Source organism: Pinus tabuliformis, chromosome 7 (assembly GCF_031772625.1).
Source record: "Pinus tabuliformis cultivar Carrire ecotype Pingquan chromosome 7, CPIR1, whole genome shotgun sequence".
In the NCBI taxonomy this organism is placed as follows: Eukaryota; Viridiplantae; Streptophyta; class Pinopsida; order Pinales; family Pinaceae; genus Pinus; species Pinus tabuliformis.
This window is the reverse complement of record NC_142293.1, coordinates 2,081,164,074-2,081,177,099: the sequence shown is the minus strand read 5'-3', so window position 1 is coordinate 2,081,177,099 and position 13,026 is coordinate 2,081,164,074. Positions and strand designations below refer to the sequence as shown.

General features: G+C 35.0%; 1 protein-coding gene across 1 annotated transcript; it reads right to left on the bottom strand.

Annotated features, from left to right (window-relative positions):
* Positions 1-6,433: 6,433 nt before the first annotated feature.
* LOC149256875 (cytochrome P450 782C2b-like) lies at positions 6,434-11,273 on the bottom strand. Its single transcript, XM_089457523.1, has 2 exons — positions 10,172-11,273; positions 6,434-7,385 (listed from the first exon to the last, which is right to left on the bottom strand). The coding sequence occupies exons 1-2, from the start codon at positions 11,126-11,128 to the stop codon at positions 6,747-6,749; spliced, it is 1,596 nt and encodes a 531-aa protein (XP_089313649.1). The 5' UTR covers positions 11,129-11,273; the 3' UTR covers positions 6,434-6,746.
* Positions 11,274-13,026: the final 1,753 nt, after the last annotated feature.

The window sequence follows — 13,026 nt, the reverse complement described above, 5'->3', positions numbered from 1 at the left end:
CATCACTGATCAACGACCAATGAACAAATCACATAGCATATCAATATCTCTCCAGAAACAAAGATCTAAGAAGGTGTTTGGAAGGATCAGACAACATCATAATGTATTGATGACAATCACAAAACCATGAATCAGTGACTTTTCTCAAAATACATTTGTCCATAAATTTGTCTCCCGTACAAAAAACAGTAATCATTGTATGTTGGGGAAAAATAAAACATTAATATGTTCTTCTTTAGTGAAAGAGCCAAGCTATGATAGACCCCAGAAAAATTATAACAACAACCCATTCGCACAATGAGGATTTATATTGATGATGATCAATGATTTCTGTTGCAGTGGATGGTGATCCTATGTCATATTTGGCATCTACATATGTGCTTAAAAATGCTTTGGACATTATATCAGTGGACATCTTTTCAATATCTGCAGAGTGATTGATGGTAAAATGTTGAAATTGACAACTCCAATTTATTGCTTCCTTATGAAGAGGTTTTAAATTGTCCTTCCGAACCCGATAGATGCCTTTCATCTGATTACATATCAACTCCGAGTTGGTGAAGATTTCAATATCATTGACATCATGTTGTTTTGCCTCTTTTAACCCTTCAACAAGGGCAATGTAATATGCCTCATTGTTTGTCGTCATTCCAGGCACTTCTCTCTTTCCATGAAATAAATGATTTGTTGCCATATTGTAAAGGACGAATTTAATAATTGCTCGACCTGGATTTGGAAAGCAAGACACTTCAATGCATAAACGCCACTTTTGCACCATTTTTTACACTTCAAAAACCTGAAAAATAAAATAACAATAAATTCATGTTAAACAAGTAGACAATTATCTATTTCCTAATACTCAACATGTTTTTCAATCATATATAATTAAAAAAAGCAGATAATTTGTGTTCATTTACACTGCAACACTTTCAATACTGGCAACTATTCTGCAAAAAACACATTTAGCAATCACCACTTTATATAGATGAAATGCTCATTATTGGACCCAACTACATCTATGAGTTTTAATCCATATCAAGTTTGGCAATTTTCAAACTTGGAGGATAATGTTCACCAAACCCAATGACTTAGACTGTTGTCTGGTGCATTCTCCAAGCTTCTCATGTTTATAATGCTTCTTGTTGGTTCCCCAACAGGACTTAGTTTCAGCAATTAGACCACATTCTATGTAGTATGAACCCACTTGTGATCAAAGTATGGTGGTGAGAGGAAACTTTGTTGGCACCTCAAGATGTTTGTGCTATGCCCAAAGACAACAACAATTTTTGGCCATATCCTGGTGGCCCAAAGCGAGTGGTAACGTCTTTGAGGGTAATGCTCCCAGCAGATTCGGTTTCGGCATTGGTTGATAACTGCTCAACACATTGGTCAAGTTCAGGCAGCCTTTGGATTTATGTCACAAGATTCATTGAACTTCAACCTTAAGCTTTGAAATTCAGCAAACCTAAAAAAATTGTGGTTCAGCCAACCTCATGGCCACTGACCAAGTCCACACCTCAATATCATGACCTCATGCCACAGCTCAAACTTGTAATCGATCCTCACAGTTTCCATGTCCATGACTCCATACCTCAATCTCTTACTATTTTATGGTAATTAAAGTTTATATATATATAGAAAATGTATATTGACAAACCTAATAGCAAACCTCATCCAAACTTCATCAAAAAATTCAAACATTGTCGAACAGAAGCTCAAACATGAACCGTGTGACTTAGCTTAGGAGTGTGATATTATCTCTTGCCTCAACTTTTTCAAGTCCGTAGGTTTCTTACTTTCCACAGTATTTGGTCAGCTTGGAGGGATGCCTCGAGTTTGGTCTATTGGCATTCCAAGGGCAGATGAGAAGGGTGGGATCTAGCCAGTCAGTCCATTTGGAGCTGGCATATCCACGGGTCTTGTGTTACTGAGATGCCTCATTTTCAGGCTCATAGCTCAAGCATAAAAGGCTTCTTCCTTTGTAGAGGTTTATGGAGATCTTTCCTCAAAGCTATAAGGGTCGGCATTTTCTTGCTCAATAATAATTTGGGTTGCTTGCCCTAGACTATATCTCTAATAAGGAGCTAAGGAGTCTTATTCAAGACATTGAGCTTTAAAGATGAAAATTGAGATACCTGAGGCCTTTTTGGAGAGACTGGGCTTGGAGTTTTTGTCCCCTACTTCTGTAGTATGACTCCAGGCAATCGTATTCAATTCTTCATTAGAGACACCTACTATCTATGGTTCTCAATGCAAGATGGGTATCCACTGATGCAGAGGAGAGATAGGTGCATCAAATTCACAGTTTGTGGTATATTTGGCTCTCTAATAAGCTAAAGTGATTTTGCCTGGTTTGTGATTTATCTGAGGATCCCATCCAAGGCAAGTGGGCTCTGAAATGGATTATATCCAGTTTATCAACATCTGAAGATGATGAAGCATATCTTTTGGGAGTGCTTGTTTGCCAAGAGTTGTTGGATATATGCGGTGGATCAGTCTTCAATTCCTTTCCAGGACAGTATGCAGTGGCATGTTGCAGTTCTTGGAGATGACCATTTTCATCTTCATTTTGCTTTTCTAGGATTTGGAAAATATCTCAAAAAGGAAAAATCCTAGAGTTGAGAGAATCATTAATATAATTAGAAGAGTTGTTTTTCCTCAGCCATAGGCCTGTGTGGTCTCAATGGATGAAAGAGAGTTCTATGAACTGATGTCGAACTTAACACACTAGCAGTCACTTCGAAAAATGATGTTTGTGATCTAGCATTTCATAAGAGAAATCCTAGCTATTATAGGAAGAAGATCTTCATGTAACTGTAACTCTTGTGTCTGTCTGCTGTGCCTCTGATGCATATTTTATTATTTTAATCTATAGAAGTTGCATTTAGATAAAAAGCTAATTCTAGAGTGGAGAGAATCACTCATAAAATCACAACGGTTCCTTTTCCCTGTCCAATAGCTCTATATGGTCTCAGTGGATTGAAGAGGGCTCTATCAACTGTTTTAAAAAATGCTATATTAAACTCTGCACATTATGAGAATTTACCAGACAAAGAATGATGTCTGTGATCCAGAATTTCATAGGAGAAATCCCAGCTTTTACTGGAAGAGTATCTGTAACTATTATGTCTACCTGTTGTAACTGTGATGGATAATTGAAGCGATTTAAGCTTAATTTGAAAAAAAAAACGAAATCTTAGGGTTGAAAGAAATACTGATAAACCACAGCTGTTGCTTTTCTTTGTCCAATAAGCCTGTGTGGTGTTAATGGATGAAAACCTAAGAAGAGGAGATTATTAAAATCACAACGGCTCCTTTTCCCTGTCCAATAGATCTATATGGTCTCAGTGGATTGAAGAGGGCTCTATCAACTGTTTTAAAAAATGCTATATTAAACTCTTCCGCAACCATATCTATAAAGACTATATAAAAGGCTAACCAAAACTTTCTTTGAATATATCTGGCCAATATACCCAAATTTATGTCTGTCATTTTGTCGTAACAGTTTTGTAATTCGGATATCTTGAAATCGTTACAGTATGTTGTGATTACTGAAACATAAAAGCCCGTGAGTAATTCAGTGACTAAGTCTGACATTCATGCGCATTCAGATAGAAGTTAAATTCAGAGTTTGAAGGATGAACTGAAAGCAATGCGTATTCCAAACAAAATAGCATAAAATGTGATCACCAACAAAAACAAAAATGAAGCAGCAATAAAACGCACCATTTCTGGTAGAATTTCATAAGGCTCATGGTTGCTTATTATATTTATATTCCACTGTCTATTAACTTATACGCGGACAACCAGCCTCACTTTCACCTTGTTCCCTTCTTACATCCATTGACGAGCAAATACACCATTCTGTCATTTTGTCGTAACAGTTTTGTAATTCGGATATCTTGAAATCGTTACAGTATGTTGTGTTCTTTCTATTTTCCTAATCGCATTCATTGTTTTATTTGCTCGTGGGAAGCCTTTTAAATGTATGGGGAACAATGAGGTTACAGAGTAAACTGAGAAGCTTATCAAAAAATTTAGCCACCGGAGTCTGCTTCTTCGACCAGCAGATTCGGCCACTGAAAATGGACGAAGAAAATGTTGGTGGTTGTGGTTGATTTTATGCAAACGATGGCTATTAGACTCACGGATCCATTAAGAGTTGTTTACTTCTGCCAATGGTATTACGAAGACACAAATTCAATAATAAAGATTGCGGATCTTACCTGGGTTTGGAATTGCAGAGGTCGGGGCAATTACTGAGCGGAAGAGAAAGGAGTTTCAGAGCTCCAGGGAATTGCAGAGCGGACTTGCGGAGGTCAGGGCAATTAGTTGCAGAGCTCCGGGGAATTGCAGAGCGGACTTGCGGAGGTCAGGGCAATTACAGAGCGGCAAGGAAGTTGCGTGAGGGAGCAACCGCGGGACCTCATTCCTCTCTGTTCCCGACTTTCGAGCTCGAATCCGATCCGTCAGGGGATGTCAGGAAATCGTCCTGCGCCGAATCCATTGTCAGGCTGTCAGAATCGCGAGGGAAGGCTGGGCGGCGAAGGAGGGTGGCGGAGCAAGGGGAAAGTGGTGGAGGGCGGAGGGATGGCCGGCAGCCGGAGCCGGACGATTTTCCAGCCGGTGCCGGAAAACGGGCCATTCTTCCGCCCAGCTAGACTACTCCTATGAATTATGTCAGAAACCAATAAAATAAAAACAAAATATATTATTTAAAAAAATATCACAGTTCGAAATCTGTGCAGTTCATCCACAGGGAGTGTGATTAATTAAAATATATATTGAAAATAATACTCCGACCTTCCCACGTGAAGTTCTTTATGCCTCGAGCTCCTCGCTGAAGGGCATAAGGACAATACCACCTGTAAGATGCGTTACGGTTTAGTTTTCCGGCTGCAGCATTTTCCGGTGAAAAATATTTTTATAATCAACGTTAACGGCGTTCGTCAATGTAAACGGAGACAAATAGGTGGGTCCAAACAACCACGTCAGCATTTTTAACGAATCTGCAATCGGGATAAGGGTGCTCGAGGCAAAAATAACAAAAACAAATAAGATTATTATAAAGTGTAGAATTCGAATTATGTAAACTAAATACTAGAAAAAATTCCATACTTTAAAGAATCCACAATCTTCATAGCATATCAATTATGTGATATAATACATAAAATAAGACATACACTAAGATGGTGTAGGATATTTATCTTAACATTCATTATGTGAAAAAATTATCAATACTAATAAAAATTAACTGAAACAATAAGTAAAATAAAAATGATTTTAATCTTATAAATTATCTCATTAACTAATAGTCATTAATCACCCAACAAAATGAGAAGTGAGAACATTAATATATTACTAAAAATTAAATAGATTGAACCCCTTGTGGGGTGAATTTGAACGGAGGAGTTAATGACGCGGTGGAGTGGCAGCCCTCTTGCATGCCTAAGCATACAATTTGATTTCATAGTAGAGGTGAAGGTTTCATACCAAGACTATGTTGGGGAGGACAAGCAAGTATACAAAATCATAATATTTTTGTTAGCTTAGTGTAGGTCAAAAGAGTCTAGCATAATTATTAGGTGTGTTCAGAGAGGATTGATGCATTATTGGGACATATTATCTTTGTTAGCTTAGTGCATGTCAAAAGATTTCAGGATAACTATTAGTTGTGTTTAAAGAGGATTGATGCATTATTGGCATATATGGAGTTTTATTTTCAATGTGAACTTACTCTTAGAGCTGATCAAGCTCTTATCACCTCCTCATATTCTTGAGTTTAAATGTATATTCTTGAGTTTTTTATTTTCCCAGTATTATTGTAAACATTTTAAAGATGCTAGAATTGTTACAATTTTATAAATTTTAGTTTAATTTTCTATTAATAAGTGGTCAAAAATATCTAATTTCATAAATTAACACCCCTTAGCAAATAACATATATAATAAAATTGCTAACTAAATCTATATATTTAAAGTAATTCAACATTTTATACCAATACAAAATAACAAAATTGAAAATAATTCAATTTTAATCACTATAACAATTAGAAACATTCTCTCAAAAAAATAACATATATAATAAAATTGCTACCTAAATCTATATATTTAAAGTAATTCAACTTTTTATACAAATACAAAATAACAAAATTGAAAATAATTCAATTTTAATCACTATAGCAATTAGAAACATTCTCTCACTAATTCAATCAATTATTGAAATACAATAATTACAACAACATCGCATTCAAATTCGAGAGTCATACATACAATTCATAAGATATCAAAAGATTATCGTTAGCATTCAATAAATAATTAAAAAGCAATTCTGATAGCAGTATGAAATTCACGCTAATATAAAAAACAATTATAGTGGAGGCATAATTTATCCATATTACCCTCAAGTCCTGATAGCCCCTTCGACAGTGAAGTTGAGATTTAAAAGAATCTGTAACCAATACAGATCCAGATCGAGATATTCTCTATCATTATAACGGAATGCAAAATATTACTCCCGATAACCCCTTTATTAGAGAAGTTCAGATTTAAAAAAATATGTAGCTAATACGGACCCTACAGAATTCTACTGTAATGCAAAATGCGGAGCTATCTAACCAACATGCATGCAGATTAAATTAATGGGCACTCTCACAACTTTGATAACTGAAAAGCACTTGGGGATAACAATATGACATTCATGATTCAAACATTCAGCACTATAAATAAACTCGTTGTCCGCCGACTTCAGAGGCTACAAAGTTTGGTAAAGTCCAGTCGAGGTTTGGCCATTGCGAGCAAAGGGAATTTCTTGGGGGCAACAATTCCTACTCCTTCCTCCATGTTCACTTCCAGCTCGCCCTCCGGAAGCGACCAGTCGAATGCATGAACTAGAAGAGCTATGGCGTGTTGCACCTCCAAAAACGCCATGTTCGCAGCTGGGCACTGCCTCCTCCCAGATGAGAAGGGCAGCAATTTGAAGTCATAATTGACACCCAAACTTGATCCGGGCGATGTCGATCCATCGAATCTTTCCGGCTTGAATTCGGAGGCCTCGTCCCACAGTTTGGGGTCATGTCCAATTCCCCATATGTTGACAAACGCGATGAATTTAGCGGGGATTCTGTAGCCTGCCAAATCTACAGGCTCTTCGTTGTAATGGGGATCCGTCATTGGAGCAGGCGGATGGAGACGAAGAGTTTCCTTGGCAACGCTCTCCAGATATGGAATCTGTGAGATGTCCGACTCATCCACCAGACGCCCATCGCCGACGACATTGTCTATTTCTACTTTCAGTTTTGTTAGGGCCCTCTGGCTTCGGATCAGCTCTGCCATCGCCCATTCAATTACACTCGATGTGATATCCATGCCTATCAGTAATACATCCTGCAACACAGGGACAGGGGACAGTCATATGCATATCAACTATTAAATGTTGGCAACATTTTACGTTGGTGAGATCCATGCATATCAGTAAGATAACCTGTAAACGGAGACACCTATCAAATATTGACGAATATATTTTATCAACAATTTTATGTTGGTGATGATTCTTACGTCGATTGTAGATTTTTGGAATATTTTGGGATCTGAGGGAGATGGGGCAGTCAATTTTTTTTAACCGAGCCCCTATCTCTTGGATCCTAAAATATTCCGAGAATCTCGACTTAAAGATGATCATTGGTGATGATCTTTAAGTCCATTGCAGATTCCCTTCACTTCACTTTATTTTATTATAATCTTTAGCAAATATTTGATTTTGAAATAAAATTTTATATTAATTTATTATATATTATTAAGATAAAAATACATTAGGAGTGTTTAAAGTTTGTAAAGTTGAATTGTTTTATGGTTTTGGTTTTTTAATTATAATTTATAATATGTGATGAGAATATATATGTGTGGGGAATACAAGTTCTTAAATATTTATTAAAAAATCTAAAAAAAATACTCATAATTAATTTTCACAAAATAATATTAAAATTAATAAATAATCACTGGAAAATAGTAATGCCAATAAAATGGATACTTATCCATGTAAAATGAATAAATACTTATTTAGTTTTCAATGTAAAATAATAAACATTTATTTGGTTTTGAACATATTAAAAGATTTAATCATTTTTATTAATTTTTATAAAAATAATATTAAAATTAATAAATAATCACTGGAAAATAGTAATGTCAAGAAAATGGATACTTGTCCCTGTAAAATGAATAAACACTTATTTGGTTTTCAATGTAAAATGAATAAATATTTATTTGGTTGTGAATATGTTAAAAGATTTAATAATTATTATTAATTTTTATAAAAATAATATTAAAAATAAAAATATTGAAGAATTAGTTTTGGGATAATTATTGAGAATTAAGGAGGAGATTATTATGGAAAGTAAGGATAGTGTTAAAGATACTATTACTTCCAATGGAAGCTCATATACTATAAGGAGGTGATCAACCCACTTTTGATAACCGGAATTATCTCTCTGTGTTGACCAGCGTTAAGAAAAAATGAACTTTGCTAGGGTAACAACTAATTTTCATGAGCTTCGAAGTGAAACCCGAGGGCGGTCTACTCCTAAAACTCCCTGGGATGATAGAATCTCTCACAATACTAAGAAGGTGGGAGATGAAAAACACTTATTTAGACTTCCCGGCTCTTATTCACATCCACTCTCACTCTTACATGCGTTCTCAATTCACTAACATCTGCTTGACTTATTAAGTCAACCCAACTATAGCAATCTTGGAGCTTCTTTCTCTTCTTTTTTATCACAAAAACAAGATTTTGATGAATCACAATTAGATTTTTTTTCTTTTCTTGAAGTCCCATAGACGGCATTGGTTTTAGTGGACGTTAAAGTAATAATTGGTTAATAATAATGTCAATAAAATAATATTAAAAAACAATTATTCTAATAATAATGTCAATAAAATGAATAGATATTTGTTAATTATAATTAATGTAAAATGGATAAGTAATTATTGATAATAAATAATATAAAGAAGACTAAAATTGATAAAAATACATATGAAAAAAAAGGATTAACAACGAGTTATATACCAGTACTCTGTTAAATAAGATAACAGATAATATATATATGTAATATCCCGATATTAGAATATTTATTATAAATCAATGATTCTGTTTTTGTTGAACTGAAAAACTTCAGAGGAAGTGTTGCACCCTACAACCTGCCTCTTCACCTCCTTACTGCCCACTTCGACCTGCCTCTTCAACTCCTTACTGCCCACTTCGTGGATGAACTGGTAGCTGACCTACCCACTTGAAGGATGACCGTACCCACTCATTCAGACAGGTGAGTGAGAAGCCCCTGAAAGGGTGTCAACGCTCACTATTCATATAGTGAGGGCATTTCCGTGCATTTGGTCGCCACTTTAGTAAGTAATTATTGATAATAAATAATGTAAAGAAGATTAAAATTAATATTAATACATATGAAAAAAAATAGGATTAAAATTAATTTAATATATATGATAAAAAAATAATAATTATAATAATGCTTCAATAATAATTAAAATGTTTGCTTCAATAATAATTAAAATGCTTGAAATTTTGTTCATAGAAACTTGGATAGATCGTTCTTTGTTGTTTAGATAATTTTTGATATGAATTAGACATCATGAAAATATAGTCTCATCAGAATTATCAAAAAAATATTAAAATTTATTAAAATTATATTTAGCTTAAAAAAATCATTAAATCTTTAAAATATTAGTTTATTTTTTAAAATTTATTCACTTAAAAAATATTAAAATAATTATATACATGTAGATTTAAATTAATTTCTATAATGGATCTTCACCTAATACTTACACTAAGAAAATAAAAATATATTCACATTTACCTTAAAATAAGAAAATAAAAATGTATACACTCTTACTTTAAGAGAAGAAAATAGAGATATATATACAGTTACATTAAATTAAGGAGAAATTAAAAATTAAATAAAAAGAGACATTATGCATTATAAAGAAGTTGTGAACTCTCCATCAATATGAAGCTGAAATAAAGTATGAGCATTAAATTGACAAGCTTGGGATAATTAACTTTTTAATGAGTTATAAAAAAATATACATAAAACAAAACGATGATCCCTTAAATGTGCTATAAAAAGAGAGAGAAATTATAAATACAGATTGAAGCGTACCGTCATGATTCCCATGAGGGATTTGTCAGAGAGCTGGTCTTGACCCTGTAGTGACAGCAAAATATCCACGAAATCTTTGCTCTCCTCGCTGATGTCGCCTTCCTTTTTGTTTTCCAAGTCACGCCTATGGTCGTCTAAAATAAGCTTGAAAACTCTCGCCAATTTCTGGCTTATGTTTTTCATTCGCCGATCGTAGCCCTGCAAATCTAGCCAATCCAGAGCAGGAACAAGGTCGCTAACGATCAAGGCGCCGATGACAATCATGGCCTCTTTTACCACATCCATGAACGAGTCCATTTCCTTAGCAATAGGATGCTCGGACTGCGCGTATCTGTTTCCGAATAGCATTCGGGTAATAGTATTGACAATCACGCAATCACATTCATTTCTGAGATTAATGGCTTCCCCTCTTTGAGATGCAGAGAAAATGTGATCCACCACGCGCAGAAGCTCCTCTCTTCGGATTCGAGCCTGGGCCTTGATTCTGCCTGGAGAAAATAGCTGGGTGGCACATATTTTCCGTAAGTGGCGCCAGTGAGGACCATTGGGGGAAAAATTAAGGGAATGGAAATCGAAACCGATATATTTCCCAGCAGAACCCAGTGGCCTGGATGACCATTCTGCGTCTTTGGTTTTGAGAACTTCCATGGCGAGCTCCGGGCTTGAAATCACCAGAATATCTGAAGCACCGAGGCGGAGATGCATGAGAGGGCCATACTTTTTGGCCAACTCTGCAAAAGTGCGGTGCCTGTATTGGAATCCCACCGATAATAGAGAGCCCACAACGGGCCATTGAATAGGCCCCGGAGGCAAATTCCGTGACCCTATTACGTTACACCAAAATACTGCTGCTGCTGCTGCTGCTATCGGTATTGAGACAATAGCTACGGAATAGTAATTGGCCGCAGCCCATTCCCACACAGAATTCATAAGAGTTAGAGCTTCCTCCAGACCCATGAGAATCCCCAATGGCAAAGGCAAGCAACTAATCGCATCAATGGATCAACCAATGATCGTTATTTATATTCATGAATGTCAATAATCTACATAATTTGAAGTGCAGAACAAAGGATAATAATTTTAAGACCCACTTACTGTTTCTGCCATCTTACAGCCACACATGCCCATTTCACAGATACGAAGTCCAGAACAAACAAATTCAAGGATCTTTTCACCTTTAAATGACGATAAACTACAGATGAAGAATAATATTGGACCCACTGAGCGCCACTGCCATCTTCCAACCACATATTCCCATCTCTCATAGACAAAGATTAAGAACAAACAAATTCAGGGATCTGTGGAATCTAGGTAATGCACGTGATACTGCATTGATGACCACAATCAATGCTGACATCCCCCATTCATTGTGCATTAAATTGTGTACAAGTACAGAGAGATATTTAATGCACTCAATGATTATTAATAATTAATGCACTCAATGATTATTAATAATTGATAGTAATAGGGCGACAACCCCATGCAATCGTCATGTTTGAAAATTGACAACCGTTCAGTTGGATGGTATTTGTTAAAGAATGTCTCTATCCATTTTTTTAATTCAAAAAAATGCTACTTAACAATGAAACATCATAAATTTATGAAAATATGGCACCATGTTTCTTATAGTTGGTAGTATATGACGAGGCCCATTAACTTATGCCTCGAGCTAGATTATAGGTGTAATCTAGTGAGGTTTCAAATTTTTTTTGGAAATTTAAGTGGGATTTTGAAAATTTTCGGTAAATTTTGGGAATTCCGGGTTATAGTTATCAAGTTTCAAGATTTTGGGTGTCTTATTGGTTTTTAATGGTGTTGAATTCATTTCCACCATCAAAAACAGGGTTCAAACACTGTTACTATCAGAGTTTTTGAAGAAAAAATGGTCATATTCCATAGATTTTTTGTCGTCCGAGCAAATTCGCCACCTTAGTAGACAACGCCCTAGATGATATATCAAATGATGAAGGTGATGAGAGATGTCACGTGTGTGAGAAGATTGGAGTCAGAGCCCAGCTAGGGGTCTTTAATGGCAATGGAGGACGCGAACTTAGATGCACTACAAGGCACTAGATTAAGCCTACCACCTGCCTAGATCCATCTTAACTTCGAATCTATCAAGCACCAAGAGGGATCAAATCTCTTGAAGTGCAAACCTCTTTTTTGAGTGAAAAAATTAAGGAAAGGTTTGCACCTCGAGAGATTTGATCCCTGTGCTTGATAGATCCTGAGTTAAGATGAATCTAGGTTGGTTCAGTCGTGTGCGGCCAAGTTATGATTAATTTTATCAATAATAAGTAAATACATCTAATATTAATATATTCATTTTAAATATACTAAATATGTTTCAGATTATTTTAATTTTAAATTTGCTTAGTTACCTCAGTTTGTTGAAATGATAAATATTGTTAATAACTTTATTGATGAAAATGATGAAATAAAATTTTTAATGCAAAGTGACAATGTAGTAGTGTTGAATGATAGAAAAAGAGAATAATAAGAATGTAGTCAATTACAAATAGTCTTTATTGTGATCAATCTCAAACTATTTTCTTCTACTATTCTTATTGTCAGCGTTATTAGTTTTGTCATCTTTTCATATCGATTATATGAAAAGGACAATTGAAATCGTAAACCATTTAAATCTTTAACTTCAGTTGTTGTAGTAAACATGGTACCTTGTCTCTCTTTCTCTCCAATGTTAATAAGTTGAATTACTAGAATAAAAAAATCAATGTACATTGTCAATATTTTTTTGTGCTTACAGTGAAATCAATACACATTGTTAATCCAATCACTTTAAAATTAATGTACCATCATACATCCAATTACATCAAATCAGAAATCAACATCTA

What these genes read in the sequence shown, in the direction of transcription:
- LOC149256875 (XM_089457523.1), bottom strand. Translation starts at nt 11,128, where the DNA reads ATGGGTCTGGAGGAAGCTCTAACTCTTATGAATTCTGTGTGGGAATGG. An exon ending in CCCTCATGGGAATCATGACG is followed by an intron (nt 7,386 to 10,171) that starts GTACGCTTCAAT and finishes CCTGTGTTGCAG; the next exon opens with GATGTATTACTGATAGGCAT.